The sequence below is a fragment of the Lithobates pipiens genome, unplaced genomic scaffold, assembly GCF_037356315.1.
Source record: "Lithobates pipiens isolate NorthernLeopardFrog02 unplaced genomic scaffold, aLitPip1_a1.2 Scaffold_24, whole genome shotgun sequence".
Classification (NCBI taxonomy): Eukaryota; Metazoa; Chordata; class Amphibia; order Anura; family Ranidae; genus Lithobates; species Lithobates pipiens.
Window position 1 is genome coordinate 18631438 of NW_027507786.1, and position 24583 is coordinate 18656020.

A 24583-nucleotide genomic window follows, 5' to 3' on the forward strand; every position below is an offset into this window, starting at 1 on the left:
AGCTTGGGAAATCTTTTTTGTATCCAAATCCGGCTTTAAACTTCTCCACAACAGTATTACGGACCTGCCTGGTGTGTTCCTTGGTCTTCATGATGCTCTCTGCGCTTTCAACAGAACCCTGAGACTATCACAGAGCAGGTGCATTTATACAGAGACTTGATTACACACAGGTGGATTCTATTTATCACCATCAGTCATTTAGGACAACATTGGATCATTCAGAGATCCTCGCTGAACTTCTGGAGTGAGTTTGCTGCACTGAAAGTAAAGGGGGCCGAATAATTTTGCACGCACCACTTTTCAGTTTTTTATTTGCTAAAAAAGTTTAAAATATCCAATAGATTTCGTTCCACTTCACAATTGTGTCCCACTTGTTGGTGATTCTTCACAAAAAATTAACATTTTATATCTTTATGTTTGAAGCCTGAAATGTGGCAAAAGGTTGAAAAGTTCAAGGGGGCCGAATACTTTCGCAAGGCACTGTAGCTGAACTCCGGGCAGATATAAAAGACACAAATCAATGCATCTCTGTAATAATGCAGCAACAAAAACTCACTTTTTAAAGTCAAACTGTGTATGTACCAGAAGGTCAGTCTCTGACAGCAGAGTTCAGACTAGGAGAAGGTGAAGCAGCACAAGGAAACAATTGGTTCATGTGCCGACAAGAAGCATGCTGATAGGAGAAGAGAGAAGACTGTTAGTTCCACTGAGTGATACATATTCCATTTGTTACAAGTTATGAGCTCAGTCTGCTCTGGAGATTCCCTGCAGTAGTTTGTGTCTCTGCCCCTCCCACAATTATGAGATTTCCAGCAATAGTTTGTGTCTCTGCCCCTCCCACAATGGTGAGATTCCCTGCAGTAGTTTGTGTCTCTGCCCCTCCCACAATGGGGAGATTTCCCTGCAGTAGTTTGTGTCTCTGCCCCTCCCACAATGGGGAGATTCCCTGCAGTAGTTTGTGTCTCTGCCCCTCCCACAATGGGGAGATTCCCTGCAGTAGTTTGTGTCTCTGCCCCTCCCACCCAAACTTTTTTTTATTTTCCTTTGAGAAAAGATTTAGATCCTCTGCCAGGTTTTTACTGTCTGTGTCCCCTGCGGGGAGTCGCCCTCTGACATAAAGGATCTAGAAGTCTTCCTCACTCTGCTCTAAACTTTGGCTGGAGTTGAATTTTTAAAGCTGAACTCCGGACACAAAAACATTCTTTTTAAATATATTCCTCAATAACCAGAGAAGGATATCGATGGTAAGAAAATCTGAAGTTTTTGCAAGATTCTGACCAGGACGTTTTGTGTTTTGCAGCTGTTGATGAGTGTGCGCTGGGATTGGATGACTGCCACATCGACGCCATATGCCAAGACACACCCACTTCATATAAGTGTATATGTAAAACTGGATATAAAGGGGATGGCAAAGCCTGTGAAGGTAAGACGTCTTTTATGTTTCTGAGATGCTTTATTGAACATTGAGCAAGTGAGCTGCACACAATGGATAGGCTACATTCTCAGTGATGTCACCACTCTCTAGTGATTGGATAGGCTGTATTCTCAGTGATGTCACCGGTCTCTAGTGAATGGATAGGCTACATTCTCAGTGATGTCACTGCTCTCTAGTGATTGGATAGGCTGTATTCTCAGTGATGTCACCACTCTCTAGTGATTGGATAGGCTGTATTCTCAGTGATGTCACCACTCTCTAGTGATTGGATAGGCTACATTCTCTGTGATGTCTTCGCTCTCTAGTGAATGAATAGGCTGCATTCCTAGTGATGTCACCGCTCTCTAGTGAATAGATAGGCTGCATTCTCGGTGATGTCACTGCTCTCTAGTGAATGGATAGGCTGCATTCTCGGTGATGTCACTGCTCTCTAGTGAATGGATAGGCTACATTCTCGGTGATGTCACTGCTCTCTAGTGAATGGATAGGCTACATTCTCTGTGATGTCTTCGCTCTCTAGTGATTGGATAGGCTGTATTTTCAGTGATGTCATTGCTCTCTAGTGAATGGATAGGCTACATTCTCAGTGATGTCACCACTCTCTAGTGATTGGATAGGCTGCATTCCTAGTGATGTCACCGCTCTCTAGTAAATGGATAGGCTACATTCTCAGTGATGTCACCACTCTCTAGTGATTGGATAGGCTGCATTCCCAGTGATGTCACCGCTCTCTAATGATTGGATAGGCTGCATTCTCAGTGATTTCACCACTCTCTAGTGATTGGATAGGCTGCATTCTCAGTGATGTCACCGCTCTCTAGTGATTGGATAGGCTGCATTCTCAGTGATCTCACTGGTCTTTAATGGATAGGCTGCATTTTAGGGTTTAGCACCTTTCTCCTGATATTTTTGTTATTCCAGTATATAGAGGAGCTGCCGCCTAATTGAAAAGCCAGATGTTGATTTAAAACCACGAAATGTCTGTATAGTAATAGAATACACAATACACTGTAATAGTACAAAGGACTGAATGAATAGTAAAGTGCAATATAGAAAGCAGACACTGCTGGGGACTCGGGGAGCGGCTCATTAAAATGGAAGTAAACCCTTCCAAACAACTTTGACCTACAGGTAAGCCTAGATTAAGGCTTACCTGTAGGTCCAAGTAATATCTCCTAAACCTATATGGTTTAGGAGATATTTGCCCGAAAATGGGCACCGCTGTCTACGGCGCATGCGCCGTAGACAGCGGCGCGCAGGCGCACTAAATGCGGCAAGTCCAAGAATGGATTTGCCAAATTTGTCTACTCCCGTGCGCATGCGCGGGAGTGACGTCATCGCGGCTCCGGCGAATGGCAGCGTCGGAGCTCCGAGACGCGACTCCCGTGCGCATGCGCGGGAGTGACGTCATCGCGGCTTCTCCGCTGTCATTCGTCGGAGCTGCGAGAGACGCCACAACCAAGATGGATGCGGCGGACTACAGGTAACAGCGGCGACTTCGCTGGCTCCTGTGTCAGGTAAGTGACACATAATGAGCTACTATGCGATGCATAGTAGTCCATTATGCTTTACCTTTGCAGGGAAAAAAAGAGGAAGTAAACCCATCAGGGTTTACTTCCTCTTTAATCAGTGTCTGCCCCATGATGGAAATCACTCTGCAGCCACTTCAATGTGGAGTGCAACAAAAACATCCATTGACAGGACAATCAGACTGAACAGAGAGGGACGGGCGATTTCACCGGTGAGCTGAAGGCCGACATAAACCCATCACACTAACTGCCCACTGCCTTTTATCCCGCAGACATTGATGAATGTGATAATGAGTACAATGGTGACTGTGTCCACGAATGTACCAACATCCCCGGGAACTACCGATGTACGTGCTACGACGGCTTCGAGCTGGCACACGACGGCCACAACTGCCGTGGTAAGTTTGTGTTTTCTATTTTTTGTTTGCTTTTGAGTAGAAATATACATTGTAACAGATGGTTAGTTCCTCTGAGTGATACATTTTCCATTTATTACAAGCTATGAGCTTATTCTTCTTTTTAATCTGGTGGTTTTGTCGCTGCCCCTCCCACAATAGTGAGATTTCTCTTAGTAGTTTGTGTCTCTGCCCCTCCCACAATGGGGGGATTTCCTGCAGTAGTTTGTGTCTCTGCCCCTCCCACAATAGTGAGATTTCTCTTAGTAGTTTGTGTCTCTGCCCCTCCCACAATGGGGGGATTTCCTGCAGTAGTTTGTGTCTCTGCCCCTCCCACAATGAGGAGATTTCCTGCAGTAGTTTGTGTCTCTGCACCTCCCACAATGGTGATATTTCCTGCGGTAGTTTGTGTCTCTGCCCCTCCCACAATGGGGGGATTTCCTGCAGTAGTTTGTGTCTCTGCCCCTCCCACAATGGGGGGATTTCCTGCAGTAGTTTGTGTCTCTGCCCCTCCCACAATGAGGAGATTTCCTGCAGTAGTTTGTGTCTCTGCCCCTCCCACAATGGGGAGATTTCCTGCAGTAGTTTGTGTCTCTGCCCCTCCCACAATGGGGAGATTTCCTGCAGTAGTTTGTGTCTCTGCCCCTCCCACAATGGGGAGATTTCCTGCAGTAGTTTGTGTCTCTGCCCCTCCCACAATGGGGAGATTTCCTGCAGTAGTTTGTGTCTCTGCCCCTCCCACAATGGGGAGATTTCCTGCAGTAGTTTGTGTCTCTGCCCCTCCCACAATGGGGATATTTCCGGCAGTAGTTTGTGTCTCTGCCCCTTCCACAATGGGGAGATTTCCTGCAGTAGTTTGTGTCTCTGCCCCTCCCACAATGGGGAGATTTCCTGCAGTAGTTTGTGTCTCTGCCCCTCCCACAATAGTGAGATTTCCTGCAGTAGTTTGTGTCTCTGCCCCTCCCACAATGATTCGATTTTTTTCAGTAGTTTGTGTCTCTGCTCCTCCCACAATGGGGAGATTTTTTTGCAGTAGTTTGTGTCTCTGCCCCTCCCACAATGGGGAGATTTTTTTGCAGTAGTTTGTGTCTCTGCCCCTCCCACAATGGTGAGATTACCTCCAGTAGTTTTTCTCTGCCCCTCCCACAACGATGAGGCCCCCCCATAGTTTGTGTCTCTGCCCCTCCCACAATGGTGAGATTACCTCCAGTAGTTTGTGTCTCTGCCCCTCACACAATGATGAGCCCCTCCCCATATTTTGCGTCTCTGCCCCTCCCACAACAATGAGCCCCCCCCCCCAATCACCATAGTTTGTGCCCCTGCCCCTCCCTCCACAATGGTGAGATTTCACTGTTGTAGCTTGTGTCTTTGCCCCTCAGACAATGGTGATTCCCCCCCCCCCCCCCCATTTTGTGTCTCTGCCCCTCCCACAATGGGGAAATTTCCCTTCAGTTCTTTTAGGTTGGTGACACCATCAGTTGGCTTTGCACCCATCGCAGGGTAGGTAGGTGGCAGGGGGTAGGTAGGTCGCAGGGTAGGTAGGTCGGTAAACCTGGAAATTCTGGAGGAATATGGAAAGCCAACACGTGATTTATCTGGCCAGAAAGCCCCTAGAAGCTGAACCCTGGGATGTGGTTGGGGACGTCTTTGAGGTCTGTGAGGACAAATGGCTGTCAGGAGCTGAGCGCACTCCATTATAACGTTTGATGAGGTCAGTCTTCTTTGAAGATGCAAATCAATGGCTTTTATGAGGGTGAGTTGTTGTCACACATTGTCACCCGGCCATTCACAGGGGACACAGCCGGGCTATTTACTCTGCTAAATGAGGAGGTCAATGACTGGGACTGCCAGGAGCAATAAAGCACTAGAGACCCTCTATAGAGGGGGGATAACCCCTTCCCTACCGGTACATTCCTCTATAGAGGGGGGGATAACCCCTTCCCTACCGGTACATTCCTCTATAGAGGGGGCTATCCCCTTCCCTACCGGTACATTCCTCTATAGAGGGGGCTATCCCCTTCCCTACCGGTACATTCCTCTATAGAGGGGGCTATCCCCTTCCCTACCGGTACATTCCTCTATAGAGGGGGGGATAACCCCTTCCCTACCGGTACATTCCTCTATAGAGGGGGGCTAACCCCTTCCCTACCGGTACATTCCTCTATAGAGGGGGCTATCCCCTTCCCTACCGGTACATTCCTCTATAGAGGGGGCTATCCCCTTCCCTACCGGTGCATTCCTCTATAGAGGGGGGCTAACCCCTTCCCTACCGGTACATTTCTCTATAGAGGGGGGGCTAACCCCTTCCCTACCGGTACATTCCTCTATAGAGGGGGGCTAACCCCTTCCCTACCGCTACATTCCTCTATAGAGGGGAGAGTTAACCCCTTCCCTACCGGTACATTCCTCTATAGAGGGGAGAGTTAACCCCTTCCCTACCGGTACATTCCTCTATAGAAGGGAGAGTTAACCCCTTCCCTATCAGTACATTCCTCTATGGGGGGGAGGGCGGGTTAGCCCCTTCTCTTCCAATACATACCACTGTAGAGAGGGTTAACCCCTTCCCTACCAGTACATTCATCTATAGAGGGGAAGTTAACCCCTTCTCTTCCAATACATACCTCTATGGGGGATGGGGAGGGGGGGTGTTAACAGCTTTCCTACTGCTTTATACCACTATAGAAGCTGTTAACCCCTTCCCTACTGCTATTTACGTCTATAAAGGGGGGGGGTGTTAAACCCTATTAATACATGAATCTTATAGAGGTGGAATTAACCCCTTTCTCACTGGAGCATGTCTCTATAGACATGTTCCAGTAAGGAAGGGGTTAAGGGGTTAACCCCCCAGCTCCTCTATAGTTTGCTGTAACCCTTTCCTTGCCAGCATATTGTTTTAGGGTCCGTTCACACAGGGGCGACCCGTCAGGCGACTTAGCTGCCTGACAAGTCGCGTCCCGCTCTATGCAATGGAACCGTGACTTAGAAAAAGGTTCCTGTACGACTTTTGGGGCGACTTGCATTGACTTCTATACAGAAGTCATTTCACAAGCCGCCGCTAAAGTCGGATCCCGGACGCCTGAGGCAGTCGCGCTGCAAGCCGTGCGGCCTCAGTGTGAACGGGCTCTAAGTGTTGTAATTTGCTCATTTTGTGAAGCACACAAAGTGACTGTTTTTATTTTGTAGCACTTTATTATGATGTTTTGTATTATATGTTTTGCAACATTGTTTCATTTCAGGTTGAGTTCTGTAATTGTGGGAGATTTGGAGTTTTGCTCTAATAATTTGTTGAATTTTCTCATTTACTGGCTGCAGAACAGATGCAATTAACTCCTTCACTGCTGTTACATAAGGGGGAAAATTAACCCCTACAATGCTTACAGTGTATTTGAAGGGGACTAATAAACCCATCACTGGGGGTATATAGCATTAAAGGGAAACACTTAACCCATTACATTCTGTGTTTTTTTACTGGGATCATTAACCCACCCTATTAGATTGTAAGCTCTTCTGAGCGGGGCCCTCTTCTTAACCCTCTAGTATTTTATTGTATTGTAACTGTATTGTCTCCCTTTTATATTGTAAAACACCAAGTAAACGGTTGGCGTTATATAAATTCTGTATAATAATAATAATTAACCCCTTCCTGGCAGGTAACTTATATACAGAGCTTTATCCCCATTGCTAGTTTGTAGATTGTAGGAATTGGCAATAGTTAGTGTTAACCCCTTCACTTTCCAGCACTAGTTTAGAGGCAATTACCCCTTTGCTGCTTATACATTATACTTTTAAGGGTGAAATTAACTCTTTCACTGTGGGGCACTGTTACTGGATATGGGGTCTTTGACTCTTATCAGTGCTGTACTTTGTTACATGAGCTTAAAGGGGAAGTAAACCCTGATGGCTTTTATTTCCTCTTTTTTTTTTTCCCCCCTGAAAAGTAAAAGCATAATGGGCTAGTATGCGATGTGCCACTTACCTGCAAACGAAGCCTGCACTGTCCCCGCTGGTGGGCGCATCCATCTTCACCCCTCTTCCTTCTGGGGGGCCGCGGACTCAGGCTCTGTGACTTGGCCAAAGTCACGTGACGTCACTCCTGCGCACGCTCGCGGGAGCCGTCAGTCACGGCCCTTGCTGGCGAAGGAACTGCATGGAGGATGACATCTAAACGGCGCACGTTTTAGGAGATATTTACAGTACCTATAGGCTTACCTATAGGTACAACTTCTGCATTGGGGGTATACAACCACTTTAAACATCAGTCAGCTGATGCCTTGAAGAAACGCAACTGTTCCATGTGACGTCTATTGTTAAAAAAATTTATTTTTTACATATTTATTATCAAAGCTACATATTGGGGGGAAAAATGAAACATTTGTTGATTAATTTGCAATTTTGAATATTGATAAAGCTTTCTGCCCTGACATATACCACAGTGCTGTACAGAGAACACTGAGCTAGTCACATCAGGCTCTGTACCAGAGGAGCTTACACTCTAATGTCCCCCACAGTAAGACACTATTATTATTATTATTACTATACATTTTATATAGCTCTGACATATACTGTAGCACTGTACAGAGATCACTGAGCCAATCACATCAGTCTCTGTACAGAGGAGCTTAAACTCTAATGCCCCCCCCCCCCCCCCACAGTCACATCAGTCTCTGTACAGAGGAGCTTACACTCTAATGTCCCCTCCCCCACAGTCACATCAGTCTCTGTACAGAGGAGCTTACACTCTAATGCCCCCTCCCCCACAGTCACATCAGTCTCTGTACAGAGGAGCTTACACTCTAATGCCCCCCCCCCCCACAGTCACATCAGTCTCTGTACCAGAGGAACTTACACTCTAATGTCCCCTTCCCCCCACAGTCACATCAGTCTCTGTACAGAAGAGCTTACACTCTAATGCCCTCTCCCCCACAGTCACATCAGTCTCTGTACAGAGGAGCTTACACTCTAATGTCCCCTCCCCCACAGTCACATCAGTCTCTGTACCAGAGGAACTTACACTCTAATGTCCCCTTCCCCCCACAGTCACATCAGTCTCTGTACAGAAGAGCTTACACTCTAATGCCCTCTCCCCCACAGTCACATCAGTCTCTGTACAGAGGAGCTTACACTCTAATGTCCCCTCCCCCACAGTCACATCAGTCTCTGTACAGAGGAGCTTACACTCTAATGTCCCCTCCCCCCACAGTCACATCAGTCTCTGTACAGAGGAGCTTACACTCTAATGTCCCCTCCCCCCCACAGTCACATCAGTCTCTGTACAGAGGAGCTTACACTCTAATGTCCCCTCCCCCCCACAGTCACATCAGTCTCTGTACAGAGGAGCTTACACTCTAATGTCCCCTCCCCCCACAGTCACATCAGTCTCTGTACAGAGGAGCTTACACTCTAATGTCCCCTCCCCCACAGTCGCACACTATTATCATACGTTTATATAGCTCAAACATATACTACAGTGCTGTACAGAGAACACTGAGCCAGTCTTTTTAGTTTGTGAACCCGAGGAGCTTACACTCTAATGGTACGACTTTTCTTTCGCAGATGTGAATGAGTGCCTTTCGAACAATGGGGGGTGTCAGCAGACGTGTGTAAACACTTTGGGAAGCTACGAATGCCGCTGTAAAGATGGCTTCTTCCTCAGCGATAACCAGCACACGTGTATACATCGCACTGAAGGTAAGAGGGGAAGGAATCTCATAGGTGGGAAAATAGAAGAAGCCGCCAACAGGCCCTACATGGCGTTGTCTGAGTTAGGCTCTGTTTCCACTTGTGTGACTTGTCCTGCGACGTGGGACTGCAAAGTCGCATGAGAAGTCGTACCCCATGATTTCCAATGAGTACCGATCATATTTGTGCGACTTCAAAGTAGTCCCTGAACTACTTTGGTCCGACTTTGATGCGACTTGCGGTCCATAGATCTCAAGAATACGCAGGCCTTGCTTCAAGTCGCATCAAAATCGCAGCAGTTGTGTGACTTTCAGGTTGCAATAGTGGAAACTTAGGCTAACCGTCCTTGTGGGAGGCTTTTATTGAAAAGATTTATAAATCTTTATTTTTTTTTTTTACAAAATAAAAAGGCAAATAGTAACATTTTTTAAAACAGAAAAAAAAAAGTGGTTTTATTTAATTCCTTAATAGATTGTATTAAAACTTAGAATGTAGAGCCGCCATTCTGCAAAGAGCTGTCGGACGTCCCCTTCCCCAGTCACACCGGGTTTTAGGGCAAGTTTAAATTAAGGCAGGATGACCTGCTATATATTTTTGGGTTGGGGTAGAAAACCTGCAGGAGGGGGCGGAGACAAGACCAGTCACCCTTCACAAGGAGAAAGAGAGAGAGAGCAGAGCTGTGGGAGGGGTCCAGCAAGCTCCACCCACTACAGGCTGCCTGCAGAAAACTACATGAGGGGGCGGAGACAAGACCAGTCACCCTGCACTAGGAGAAAGAGAGAGAGAGCAGAGCTGTGGGAGGGGTCCAGCAAGCTCCACCCACTACAGGCTGCCTGCAGAAAACTACATGAGGGGGCGGAGACAAGACCAGTCACCCTGCACTAGGAGAAGGAGCAGAGCTGTGGGAGGGGCCCAGCAAGCTCCAACCACTACAGGCTGCCTGCAGAAAACTACATGAGGGGGCGGAGACAAGACTAGTCACCCTGCACTAGAAGGAGCAGAGCTGTGGGAGGGGCCCAGCAAGCTCCACCAACTACAGGTTACCTGTAGAAAACGACATGAGGGGGCGGAGACAAGACCAGCCACCCTGCACTAGAAGGAGCAGAGCTGTGGGAGGGGCTCAGCAAGCTCCACCAACTACAGGTTGCCTGTAGAAAACGACATGAGGGGGCGGAGACAAGACCAGCCACCCTTCACTAGAAGGAGCAGAGCTGTGGGAGGGGCTCAGCAAGCTCCACCAACTACAGGTTGCCTGTAGAAAACGACATGAGGGGGCGGAGACAAGACCAGCCACCCTGCACTAGCAGAAGGAGCAGAGCTGTGGGAGGGGCCCAGCAAGCTCCACCCACTACAGGCTGCCTGCAGAAAACTACATGAGGGGGCGGAGACAAGACCAGTCACCCTGCACTAGGAGAAGGAGCAGAGCTGTGGGAGGGGCCCAGCAGACTCCACCCACTACAGGCTGCCTGCAGAAAACGACAGGAGAGGGCGGAGACGAGACCAGTCACCCTGCAGAAGGAGAGAAAGAAGAGCTTTGGGAGGAGCCCAGCAGGCTCCACCCACTACAGCCTGCCGGAAATGACAGGAGTGGGCGGAGACAAGACCGGTCACCCTGCACAAGCAAAGAGAGAGCAGTGCTGTGGGAGGGGCTCAGCAGACTCCACCCACTACAGGCTGCCCACATAAAACTACAGGAGAGGGCGGCGACAAGACCAGTCCCCCTACACAAGGAAAGAAAAGAGAGCTGTGGGAGGAGCCAGCAGGCTCCACGCACTACAGGCTGCCTATAGAAAACTACAGGGGGCAGAGACCAGACTGGTTGCCCTACACAAGTCGAGAACAGAGCTATGGGAGGGGCCCAGCAGACTCCACCCACTACAGCCTGCCCACAGAAAACTACAGAGAGGGGGCGGAGACGAGACCAGTCCCCCTGCACAAAGAGAGAGCGCAGCAGTGGGCGGTCTTTATTGAAGGAAGCCTCAGACTGGATTACTGCACAGATATGGTAGAAATACACAAAGCTCACGAGATTCAAAAAGAAGACACGTGACCGATGAATTTAGATATTATTATCCCGGGTTCTTCTTTAACCTTCCTCTACATTTCTCAAAATGAAAAAATACGTGTCGGATTTACTTATTTAATGTACTTTTTAAAGAAGACGAGACCCCCCGGCTGTTCTTTTCCGCTGCCTTCTCTGGGACAAACTCCAAAATCTGACCTGCCTCTCATCCTCTTTCAATAAAAAAAAAAAAAAAAAGTTGGATATTTGGTGCGAACATTCGTCTGAAATGTATTGAGCCGTCTATTCATTCTCCTGGTAAATAAGGTGTCGTTGAATGCGTTCCCCCTCATCCATTCGCCTTTCACCAATTGCTTGTTTTATGCGTGTTCAGTGAACTTCATCGCGCTACCTGCTAGTGAGAGGCCCCCTTCCCCCGCAAGCCTGACTGCGCCCAAAGAAATCGTTTTTTTTTTATTTTTTTTTATTTTGCCAACCGAAAAACGAAACAGTTAATTCGCTGAATGCTCCTCGGCGAGCCGATAGATCACATTACTCTGGCAAGCTTGGCCGTGTCACGGGAGCGGTGGCGTTAATGAGGCTAATTTGTGATTTCCCCCTCCCCCCTCCCCTCCCCTCCCCTCTCTCTCTCTCCTGTCCTCGTGATTGACAGCGGGATGGCCCGCGTTCCTTTTATGTCTTTTGCGTTTGCGGGTATTCGGGAGTTTTTGTTTTGTGTGAAGTTCTCACTGTGGGAAAAAAAAAGGATCAAAAAGCCAGCTGGGCAGAAGAATGGCAATGGGAGCGACCTCAGGTCCATTGTTTACCGAACGGGGGGTTGGTGGGGGGGGGGGACGGGACTCTGGAGCCTCGGTGTCAAAGGCGCTCCATTCGTGCTAAGTGGCTAATTAAGATGTGATTGAAATTCACGGAACACCTTTCTCTTTTCACGCCACGCAGATCTTTTAGGCTCGTTAAGATGATTAGGCGCCCCTCCGCTGCACCACAACAGCGGCCCAGCTGACAAAGCTGTGTTGTTTTTAAGGCACGCTCACATTTGTGAGGCTTCTCTTGTATTTTTTAGCCATGTTTACCAACTTTTTGTGGTTAACTTGAAGTGTCGTAATGTGCGTCATCTGGATCCATTGACCACTGATCTGCAATGTAGTACAGGGCTGGACAAATAGGATGCGCCCCAATAATTATAGCCAGCGCCCGTCCGTAGTTGCCGTCAGTGGAGCTGGTGCCCCAAAACATTCTACTGGTTCCTGGATTGGATAGACTGACTCCTGAATTCCAAATGACCCCTACAGTCGCAAGTGGGTCAACATTGGTAGAGGGAGGAAGGCTGGAACCTGAACATCACTGATGTCTTTATAAAATGTCATAGAAGTAGGTGGGCCATGGGGCAGGCTTTGTAATTACCAGCCTATTGAGTTCTCAGTGTTTGCAGGGAGCCGGGGTCCACGGCAGGCTCTTCCAGTGGGCTCGTTGGAGGGTGTGCGCATATGCCACATGACAGTCTTCTAGGTTCCACCGCAAATGATATTACATACCTACCTTGGCTTGCATGCCTTAGGTTGCCCTCCCCGGTGTTAGATATTTTTGGTTCTCCATGATCTACAACAGTCATCAGGACCCATTACCCACTGATCTACAATGTAGTACAGAGCTGAACAAATCCCAGGATGTGCCTTAAAAATTATAGCCAGCACCTAACTTTTGAGGTTTTCCCTAGTTGTCAAAGGAGCTGGGGCCCCCAAGTGGGCCAACACTGGTACAGGGAGGAGGGCGGAACCTGAATGTCAGTTTTGTCAGGAGGGTCTTTCTAAAATTTCATAGAGGTAGATGGGCCAGGCTTTGTAATAGCCTAGTGAGCTCTCAGTATTTGTAGGGAGCCGGGGTCCACAGGAGGCTCCTCCAGTGGGCTTGTTGGAGGGTTCATGCATGCCACATCACAATCTTCTGGGTTCATGCGTGCCACATCACAATCTTCTGGGTTCATGCGTGCCACATCACAATCTTCTGGGTTCATGCGTGCCACATCACAAATCTTCTGGGTTCATGCGTGCCACATCACAAATCTTCTGGGTTCATGCGTGCCACATCACAATCTTCTGGGTTCATGCGTGCCACATCACAAATCTTCTGGGTTCATGCGTGCCACATCACAATCTTCTGGGTTCATGCGTGCCACATCACAATCTTCTGGGTTCATGCGTGCCACATCACAAATCTTCTGGGTTCATGCGTGCCACATCACAAATCTTCTGGGTTCATGCGTGCCACATCACAAATCTTCTGGGTTCATGGGTGCCACATCACAAATCTTCTGGGTTCATGCGTGCCACATCACAAATCTTCTGGGTTCATGCGTGCCACATCACAAATCTTCTGGGTTCATGCGTGCCACATCACAAATCTTCTGGGTTCATGCGTGCCACATCACAAATCTTCTGGGTTCATGCGTGCCACATCACAAATCTTCTGGGTTCATGGGTGCCACATCACAAATCTTCTGGGTTTATGGGTGCCACATCACAAATCTTCTGGGTTCATGGGTGCCACATCACAAATCTTCTGGGTTCATGGGTGCCACATCACAAATCTTCTGGGTTCATGGGTGCCACATCACAAATCTTCTGGGTTCATGCGTGCCACATCACAAATCTTCTGGGTTCATGCGTGCCACATCACAAATCTTCTGGGTTCTACCGTAGATGATATTGCATGCCCACCCTGGCTTGCATGCCTTAGGTTGCCTACCCCTGTTTTAGACCCTTTTGGTTCTCCATGATCTAAAACAGTCATCTGGACCCATTGACCACCGATCTGCAATGTAGTACAGAGCTTGACAAATCCCAGGATTCTCCGTAAAAATTATAGTCGGCACCTGACTTTTGAGGTTTTTGCTGTCAATGGAGCTGGTGCTCCCCAAAAGTTTCTGCTGGTTCCTGGATTGGACAGACTGGCTCCTTAATTCCAAATGACAATGCTAGTACGAGGAGGTGGGCCGGAACTGGAACATCAGTGATGTCTTTTTAAAATGCCATGGAAGAAGGTGGACCGTGAAGCCAGGCTTTGTAATTAACAGCCTATTGACCTCTCAGTATATATAGGGAGTCGTGGTCCACCGGGGGCTCCTCCAGTGGGCTCGTTTGAGGGTGCGCCTGTGCCAAATGACAATCTCCTGGGTTCAACCGCAAATTATATTGCATACTCGCCCTGGTTTGCATGCCATAAGTTGCCTACCCCTGTTTTAGACCCTTTTGGTTCTCCATGATCTGAAACAGTCATCTGGACCCATTGACCACCGATCTGCAATGTAGTAGAGGGCTGGACAAATCCCAGGATGTTCCTTGAAAATTATAGTCAGCGCCTGACTTTTGAGGTTTTCCTAGTTGCTGTCAATGGAGCTGGTGCCCCCCAAAAGTTTCTGTTGGTTCCGGGATTAGACAGACTGGCTCCTGAATTCCAAATGCCATCTGCAGTCATAAGTGGGCCAAGTCTAGTATGAGGGAGTAGGGCCGGAACTGGAACATCAGTGATGTATTTTTAAAATGTCATGGAAGTAGGTGGACCATGAAGCCAGGCTTTGTAATTAACAGCCTATTGACCTCTCAGTATTTATAGTGAGTCGTAGTCCACTGGAGGCTCCTCCAGTGGGCCCATTGGAGGGTGCACCCGTGCCAAATGACAATCTTCTGGATTCAACCCGCAAATGATATTGCATACTCAAACTAGTTTGCATTCCTTAGGCTACATTCCTTTTTGTTTTAGACTTTTTTTGATCCTCCATGATCTAAAACAGTCACCTGGACCCATTGACCACCGATCTGCAATGTAGTATCTGCAATGATGCTCCTTGAAAATTATAGCCAGCGCCTAACTTTTGAGTTTTTCCTAGTTGCTGTCAATGGAGCTGGTGCCCCAAAAATCCTGCTGGTTCCTGGATTGGACAGACTGGCTCCTGAATTTCAAATTACATGACATTGGGCCAACACTAGTACGAGAAGGAGAGCCAGAACCTGAACGTCGGTTATGTTTTAGAAGTAGGTGCTCCATGGGACCAGGCTTTGTAATTACCAGCCTAGTGAGCTCTCTGTATTTGTAGGGAGCCAGGGTCCATGGGATGCTCCTCCAGTGGGTTAGTCGGAGTGTGCACGCGTGCCAAATGACAATCTTCTGGGTTCCACTGCAAATGGTATTGCATACCCACCCTGGCTAGGTTGGCCTAGGTTGCCTACCCCTGTTTCAGACTTTTTTGCTCCTCCATGTTCTAAAACAGTCATCTGGACCCATTGACCACCAATCTGCAATGTATAATCTTTTATATTGTTTTTTTCATATTATTGTTTGCTTTCCTGTGGGTAGAATTTTCTGGAGATGGAGGTTTTCTAGTTATTTATTCATTATTTTTCTATTGGTTGAATTAGATGGACTTATGTCTTTTTTTTTTTTTTCAACCTGATGTAATTATATCTTTATATTTAAAGTGATCTTAAAGGCTATTAAAAAAAAAATAATATAAAAAAAATAAATAAATAATATATATATATATATATATATATATATATATATATATATATATATATATATATATATATATATATATATATATATATATATATATATATATATATATATATACACATTTTTATTTTATTTTTAATTTTTTTGTATACTTACGTGCTCTGTGCAATGATATTGTACAGATTGGTCCAATACCTTCTTTTGGGGGGTCCTCCGCCAAAGTTGTCCACTCCTCCTTCATAGGGTTCTCCACCCCTCTGGTTAAACAGAAATAAAAAATGATTAATGTGTGGGTTGCTTTATCTGGAAACAATGTAACTAAGAAGAGTGCAGTATAGCGAGTAGGAAGTTATCAGCTGAAAAGATTTCTGGCAGGATTAACAGATACATTTTAATTTTTTTTTGCAAATGTAACAAAATGCTTCCAATGGGAGATCTAAGAGACCAAAAGGAACCATATAGAGGCGTTGATTGGTCAGGTGTCATACACTTGAAGCATGCTGGTTTTGGAGGTGACGTTTGTGGGAAAAATGTCGGAACAAACAAGAAAAAGTGTTGAGAATCCCAGGATCAGATGTTCACCAAAGCCACAGCAATGCGATAATGTCAGCTCTGTAGACAAAACAGACTGGAAATCTCCAGGCACTGCTTGACAAAAGAACAGAAAAACAAACACAAGATTAGCGGCCTTTATGATCACAGATTTCTCTGTAAAAGTCTCCCCCCCCCCCACCCCACGTACCGGGACAAAACTCTGGATATTTGGTACTCATTCTTGTGTTTAGATATACTTTGGCCTTGCATGGTTGTACCGACTCCTCTCCTGGACTGAAATAGCTTCTTCTGATGTCACTGCACACTGTGAGCTTCTGACAGTGTGCATTTGAATCTGCAGCATGTCAGAGCCCTCTACTAGCCCTTTCCTCCAGTGGCGTAGCATGGTTGTGCTAGATGCAAATTTCTTACAAGCGCAAAATGAGTAAGGATTTATGGTAAGAGGCGGGAGGAGATTGGTCAATGTGCACTCTCATTCCGGTCCTCCTTCCTTTCTCCCTCCCTCTCTCCCTCTTGGGCTGTGTGGGTGAGTATGGCTGGATGATTCTAGGTCCGAGTTGAGGGGAGTGAGTGTGTGGCAGAGCGCTGGTTCATGCAACTGAGGATGGACCTGCGCAATGGCAATCCATGCTATGACACTGCTTGCTGTCCCTGACCTACCCCTTCATTCATTGAATTTCAGTTCTTTTAATAAGGAGGGTCAGCACCACATGTGGGCAATATCAAGGCCTGCCTAGCAACACTAATTACTCCAGACTGGCACCCACCCATGAAGGCATTTTGATATTTGCATAACTCCTTCCAAAAGCCAGCCCACTGCTTGCATCAGAGGTGAGGACTCTTGAGCTTCCTAAATAATGACACCAGCAGTTGCAGGTGGGCCAACACTGGTACAGGGAGGAGGGCAGGGGCAGGAACCTGAATGTCAGTGATGTCTTGGAAGTAGGTGGGCCATTGGGCCAGGCCTTGTAACTAACAGCCCAGTGAGCTCTCAGTATTTGTATGGAGCAGGAGTCCACGGGAGGCTCCTCCATTGGGCTGGTCAAAGCACATGGGTTCCACTGGAAATTATATTGTATGTCTTCCCTGGCTTGCATGCCTTAGGTTGCCTATCCATGCTTTAGACTCAGTATTTGTAGGGAGCAGGGGTAGGCTCTTTCAGTGGGCTTGTTGGAGTGTGATACAGGACAATCTTCTGGGTTCCACTGCAAACGATATTGTATACCCACCCTGGTTTGCATGCCTTAGGTTGCCTATGCCTCTTTTTAGATGTTTTTTTTTTTGGTCCTCCATGATCTAGACCCGTTGCCCGCCGATCTGCAGTGTAGTACAGGGCTGGACAAATCCCAGTGATGTCAGGATGGACTATCTGAAATGTCATGGAGGCAGGTGGGACAAGGAGCCAGGGTTTGTAATTAGCAGCCTTGTGAGCTCTAGGGAGCAGGAGTCCACGGGAGGCTCCTCCGTTACCTTGCATGCCTTAGGTTGCCTATCCATGCTTTAGACTCAGTATTTGTAGGGAGCAGGGGTACACAGGATGATCTTCCAGTAGGCTTGTTGGAGTGTGTTAAGCCCCGTACACACGACCGGACTTTTCAACATCCAAAGTCCGACGGACTGAGTCCGTCAGACTATTCGATCGTGTGTGGGCTGCAACGGACTTTTGACTCGCCAAAGTCCGAAGGACTTTAGAATATGGAACATGCTTCAAATTTTTCCGAAGGAACTCCGCCGGACCCGGTCCCTTCGAAAAATTCGCTCTTGTGTATGCTATTCCGACGGACTAAAACCGATGCTAGGGCAGCTATTGGCTACTGGCTATGAACTTCCTTATTCGAATCCAGTCGTACGTCATCACGTTCGAATCCGTCGGAGTTTAGTGTGATTGTGTGTGGCCAAGTCCGCTCAGCCGAAAAGTCTGTCAGAACTCCGTCGGAATTCCAGCAGAACTCCGACGGAACTCCTTCGGAAGTCTGTCGGACATAAGTCCTCTCGTGTGTATGGGGCTTTACAGGACAATCTTCTGGGTTCCACCGCAAACGATATTGTATACCCACCCTGGTTTGCATGCCTTAGGTTGCCTATGCCTCTTTAGATGTTTTTTATTGGTCCTCCATGATCTAGACCCGTTGCCCGCCAATCTGCAGTGTAGTGTGATGGATGAGAACTATAAATTAGTTCTTGGTTATCTGCTGCTATTCCTAATTAAAAAGTATAAATGTGCAGCACATTAGAAGTAAACACTCTCTGAGACATGTTCAGCTCGGCTACTTCTAAATACTGATTTATTGGTGGGCGGTGTTTATATTTTATACAGAAAGATACGTCATTACTATGTCAGTCTAATTGGTACATCTTATTGGTTACAATACAAGAGAAATGAAGAAACTTGATGCTTGAAGTTTGGTTGAAGCTGGTTCTGTTATCTCAAATGCATTCTTTTAATGCGGGGGATGTAGGGTATAGACGCCATCTTGGCTCCGAACAGAACAGGGTCAATCTGTATGCTAAATAATAAGTAAGGAGCATGGGAACATGTATACACATAAGCAAATAGACATTTTCTGATTATCATTATGTACATTGGATTCCTTAACAGTCCCCCCTAAAATGGCTATTTTCTTCTGTCCCTCATCTAAAAGGTCCTACTCACCTGGCCCATTCTCCTCAGCAACTCTTTTTAAGCTGTATATAGAGTTGGGCAGCAACTAGTTCACTACCCCCCTCGATACAGCTGGAGAAGGGCAATCAGGTGCTATCTACCCCTATAACCCTATAGGATTGTGAGATTTTGGACAGGGAGTGACTGTAGAGGAGTGAAGGGTTTGTCACCCTCCATCATAAGAGGGTCCTCTTCTTCTTGGTGGAGAAATGTAGGTGGGCTGTTGTCTACAGCCTTGCTCATTAACTTCTTTACGAAAGGTAGAATACAGCATACAATCGGGGGGGTAAAAGAACCAGGATTATTAGTACCGTTACCCCTATCTGGGCGAGCACCTTCTGCCACCCACTCATCCAGCTAAAATATTGATCCCATGGGTCTGTAATACCGGAGTTCTTCTTCAACTCCAATGACAAATCTTCTCATTTCTTTATAGCTAAAGTTACTTTACCATTTGGGCCGGTATTATCAGGAATGTAGGTGCAACAGGTTCCCGTTTTTTCTATTTTTACAGACACCTCCTTTCTCAGCTAACAGCATGTCTAAGGCCATCCGGTTCTGGAATGTCATGTAGGAAGTGGGGGGGTAACTGGCCAGCAATGCCCTGGCTTTGAATTCATCAGGGACCCCCCTTGGGACCCCTATAGCATCTATGTACACATGAGGGTCAAAGCTTCCGGAGAGAGCTGCTTGCTTCCTCCTCTGACTGTGTGCTGGGTCAGTGTATGTATCAGGGGTATCTTCTGCTAGGATATGGAGGGGCATAATCACCTTTTCAAGGGCACATTCACCGGTCTAGATACCCTCTAATCTGGTCCTATGTTCCAACCCACTGTCCCTCCCAGGAACCACAATTCTGGCCCCAGTAACTGTCTGTAAAACACACATATATATCCTTACCATCAGGGATGTCACTGTACCAATGGCATTGCCATGAAAGAGTCAAACGGACAAGGTACTATGTCACAGTAATCAAAGGTAAAGGTGGTCACATGTATACCTGAAGAGTTGTACCAAAATGTAATTATGTTATAATTTTTTGTGATGACCACCTCCTGAGCCTCCCCCCTAGACCAAACAGGAAAAGGATATGCAGCATGGTCGTCATGAAGTGGGCGGGATCTTGTCCTCGGGGGTGGAGCTTTCTTGCAGTGGGAGGCGTGTATTCAGGTATTCTTCCCGGCCAATTCCACTGAGGTGGCTGTGGTCAGCAAAACTTGGAATGGACCATCATATCTGGGTTCAAGAGAATGTTGTCTCACAAATTTCTTTACCAGCCCCCAATCTCCAGGCAGTAGTTGGTGTGTTCCTGTATCTAATTCAGGATCTGGAATGGAAGAAAACACCTGGACATGCATTTGGGTTAATTCTCGTGATAATGCAGTTACATAATTAGTCAACACATCAGATTGCAACTGTAACTGTTGTGGAAAGTAACAGCCAAGTCTGGGGGCTGAACCAAACTAAATTTTATAAGGGGATAGGGCATATTTCCCCCGGGGTGTGTGTCTGACACTGAACAGGGCAATGGGCAAACTGTCTGGCCGACTCATGTTAGTCTTTTGGGCCATCTTCAACATCCTGTTTTTCTAGTGTCCCTTTCATCCTTTCTACCTTCCCGCTACTTTGAGGGTGGTAAGGGGTGTGTAGAGCCAACTGAACCCCCAGTGCTGCCCTAATCTTTTGTAAGGGTTGCTGTGAAGGCTGGGCCTGATCGCTCTCTATCACCTCTGGGACCTCAAATCTACATACTATCTCACTCAGTAGTTCCTTAGCTGTGGTCCTGGCAGTCATGTCCACCTCCACTAGGGGGCGTATTCGAATCTGTCACTCCTTTGGCATTTGGGAGTGATCAATTTGTATCCTCTGGAAGGGGTATAGAGCTTTTGCCAGGTGCTTCTTCTGTGCCTTTTCTGTACATTCTGGGTTACATTTGTTGCAGATAGTGCATGATCTGCAGAAGTTGTTGGTCAATGGAGTAACTCATAAGTTCATAAGAGTCTTTGTCAAGTGGGCAGCTCCATTTCCCCATTGCACCATGGCTGGGTACATACTCCTGGGTAGACAAGGCTTCTTGCTGCACTGGAATAGTCCATCTCTGAGAGTTCCTCCTCTCCGTTTTCCAGCTTTCCTTCTCATCCGGACTTGCTGCTTCCTGTAATTATTTCAGATAAACTCTGTCCACTGGGAGAGTCTGTAGGATAAGCACAGGGTGGTCTTCTTCTACCACCCTGCTGTCCACTTCCCGTGGACCACTGCCTGTCTGTTTGGCAGCTGAATCGGCTAGATTGCCTCGAGCTTCCTTCGAGTTTAGTTTGTCGTGTGCTTTACTTTAGAATAGTCACTTGGGTTGGGAGAAGCAGGGCGTCCAAGTCCTTGATGGCTGAGCTGTTTCACAGTTGTTCCTGCAGCCATCAGGAACCCTCTGTCCTTCCAGATAACACCAAAATCATGGGCAACGCTGAAAGCATATCTTGAGTCCGTATGAATGTTGGCTCTTTTTCCCTCTGCCAATTTACATGCTGTAGTAAGTGCTTGCAGCTCTGCCACCTGTGCAGACATCACCGGCGGTAAGGTTTCAGTTTGGAGAACCGAGTTTTCAGTGGTGACCTGGATCCTGCAGGGGTATTTCACTCACGGTGGGGAGATGGAGATGCGTGGTTTCCAGCCGCATTCGTTCGATGCAGTTATGGGGTGACAAGTCAAGACTCGACTCCTCCTCCTTACCCCCCTCGAGAAGTGGAAGTAGGGTGGTAGGTTTCGGTGTTTGACAACGTAATAGAGTAATGCTGTCTAGAAGGTAGAAACACAGGAGTCTCAAGTGTCTGGCAATGGACAGATGTTTCGGCTGGATCTTGGTGGAGTATGGGAGCAACGTCATGGGAGCAAGCAGAACGAGGCAGAGTCCGAGAGCCAAAGTCCAAAGTTTTGTCAAACAAGGCTTGTGCAGCAAAGACAGCTCGCAGACACGATGGGCCTCCTCTTGCTATCGCATCCAGCCGACAGGAATAATATCCTATAGGGCGTAGGCAGATGCCGTGTGATTGGGCGAGTACACCTGTAGCATGTCCCAGATGTTCGGATACAAAGGGCTTGAACGTTTTGTCGTAGTCTGGGAGCCCTAGCGCCAGACATGGTGTGCTTGAAGGCCTCAAAGTTGGATATTGCTTCAGGAAACATCTGGAAGGGGTCTGATTTCAGGGCATCATACAAAGCTTGCATCAGTAGGGAGCCTTCTGGAATCCATGCTCTGCAATACGAAATTAGTCCAAGGAAGGAATGAAGGGGCTTCTGGCCTTGTGGCAGTGGGATGTCAGATTGCTTACACCCTGTCTTCAGTGAGGTGTCTTGTCCCATGGGACAAGACGGTGTCCAAGAACAATTACAGATGTTGAGCACCACTCCAATTTGGGCTTTGAGGCTTCACAACCCTGTGTGGCAAGATAGCCCAACTGGCTTTCTGAGGTGACTTCAACAGTGGGTAAGTCAGCTGCACAGTGGAGAAGGTCATCAACATATTGGAGGAGAATCACTTCCAGGTGATCCTCTTGTTATGTGTCAAGGATGATAGCCGTAGCATTTGCAAACTAGCTTGGAGAGTTCTGTGCCCCTTCTGGCATAACTGTTTAGGTATGTTGCTGTCTTTTCGTGGGTGAATGCAAAAGATACCAGCAGGAGGGGTGAGGGTGGACACTGAAGAATGCATTTGCCAGGTCCACCACAGTGAAGTACTCAGCCATTGGAGGTACAGCTGATAATAAGGTATGTGGATTTGGCACAATTGGGGTGTCCAACACTGTGCCTTCGTTAATTGCTCGCAGATCCTGCACCATCCTGTATCTGTCAGGTTCTCCCTTAGGTGTTTTCTTCTTGACAGGAAAAAGAGGTGTATTACATGGTGAGGTACAGGGGATCAAGGCCCCATTCTGGACCAAGGAATTACTCCAGACTGGCACCCACCCATGAAGGCATTTTGATATTTGCATAACTCCTTCCAAAAGCCAGCCCACTGCTTGCATCAGAGGTGAGGACTCTTGAGCTTCCTAAATAATGACACCAGCAGTTGCAGGTGGGCCAACACTGGTACAGGGAGGAGGGCAGGGGCAGGAACCTGAATGTCAGTGATGTCTTGGAAGTAGGTGGGCCATTGGGCCAGGCCTTGTAACTAACAGCCCAGTGAGCTCTCAGTATTTGTATGGAGCAGGAGTCCACGGGAGGCTCCTCCATTGGGCTGGTCAAAGCACATGGGTTCCACTGGAAATTATATTGTATGTCTTCCCTGGCTTGCATGCCTTAGGTTGCCTATCCATGCTTTAGACTCAGTATTTGTAGGGAGCAGGGGTAGGCTCTTTCAGTGGGCTTGTTGGAGTGTGATACAGGACAATCTTCTGGGTTCCACTGCAAACGATATTGTATACCCACCCTGGTTTGCATGCCTTAGGTTGCCTATGCCTCTTTAGATGTTTTTTTTATTGGTCCTCCATGATCTAGACCCGTTGCCCGCCGATCTGCAGTGTAGTACAGGGCTGGACAAATCCCAGTGATGTCAGGATGGACTATCTGAAATGTCATGGAGGCAGGTGGGACAAGGAGCCAGGGTTTGTAATTAGCAGCCTTGTGAGCTCTAGGGAGCAGGAGTCCACGGGAGGCTCCTCCGTTACCTTGCATGCCTTAGGTTGCCTATCCATGCTTTAGACTCTTTTTGGTCCCTTATGATCCAAAATGGTCAGAATTGCCATTATGGGACCATCTTTTATGTATGGATTCCTTTATAAACCAATCTCGGTAAGTTGGGCCCGGATGGTCACATTGTTTTTAAGGTTTAAGCCCCACTTTACTTATTTTTTTTTTTTTTTTAGTTTTTGCTTTTACTTTTGAAAACTTTTTGTTTCTCCTCTTTCAGCGTTGCCCGTGTTGGTGAAATATGGAGGGTTGTAATTCCTCTTGGTTTATCATGAACAGGAAGAGTGCAGTTAAGGTTGGGGGGGGGGGGGGGCTGGTTTGGTGTTAGATTGCGGGGTCATATTATGATGGGGGGGAGGGGGGTTTGTTTTTGTTCCGATAATATTATGGCAGCGTAATGTATTTGCACGCACCATTGAGCAGTGTAACCCTTCAAATGAGGGGGATTTGGATCCGATTACAAGGAACCTTGACTGGCAATTTGCTTCAGGGCCTCGAGGGGTCAGAGGTCACCTGGGTGGATGATGAAAAGGCCACATTAAGTGTAATTTAGAGGCTGAGATTGAGACGGATGGACCTGGCTGGAGGAGAGGAAATGAGGCCCAGGGAGGCCAGGCAGGTGAGGCTGTGGGAGTTCAGCTGGATTTCGGCTTTGTGGATTTTACTGGATAAATATCACCGAGACACACGAAACCGCCCGACCTCCGCTTTACCGGAAATATTGTGAAGACGCTTTGCTGGTTCGGCTTGGAACAGAACAGAACAATGCCGATACCTTATAACTGAGGGCTGAACGTGGATGAAAAGTCAGTTTTTCTTTTAATTGTAGAGAAAATGGGGAATGCTTAGATTAGAGGTGGTCAACTTACATTATGTGCAGGGCCTCGTGCGTGGCCCTTAATGCCACCAAAGAACCACGCATTATTCAATGACTCTAACAGAAGATGGGCAGCACAGTGGTGTAGTGGTTAGCACTCTCACCTAGCAGTATAAAGGGTCGCTGGTTCAAATCCCAACCATGACACTACCTGCCTGGAGTTTGCATGTTCTCCCTGTGCCTGCGTGGGTTTCCTCCGGGTACTCCGGTTTCCTCTCGTACTGTCTTTGGTG

The 24583-nt window shown here is 47.4% G+C and overlaps 1 protein-coding gene across 3 annotated transcripts in view; it reads left to right on the forward strand.

The window, feature by feature from the left end:
• SCUBE2 (signal peptide, CUB domain and EGF like domain containing 2) overlaps positions 1–24583 on the forward strand; it is a 156650-nt gene that overhangs the window by 30399 nt on the left and 101668 nt on the right. For all 3 annotated transcript variants that reach the window (XM_077453647.1, XM_077453648.1, XM_077453649.1), the window contains exons 2-4: positions 1301–1423; positions 3237–3362; positions 8913–9047. In XM_077453647.1, coding sequence (XP_077309773.1) covers positions 1301–1423; positions 3237–3362; positions 8913–9047 — 384 coding nt within the window. The remainder of the gene's footprint in view (positions 1–1300; positions 1424–3236; positions 3363–8912; positions 9048–24583) is intronic.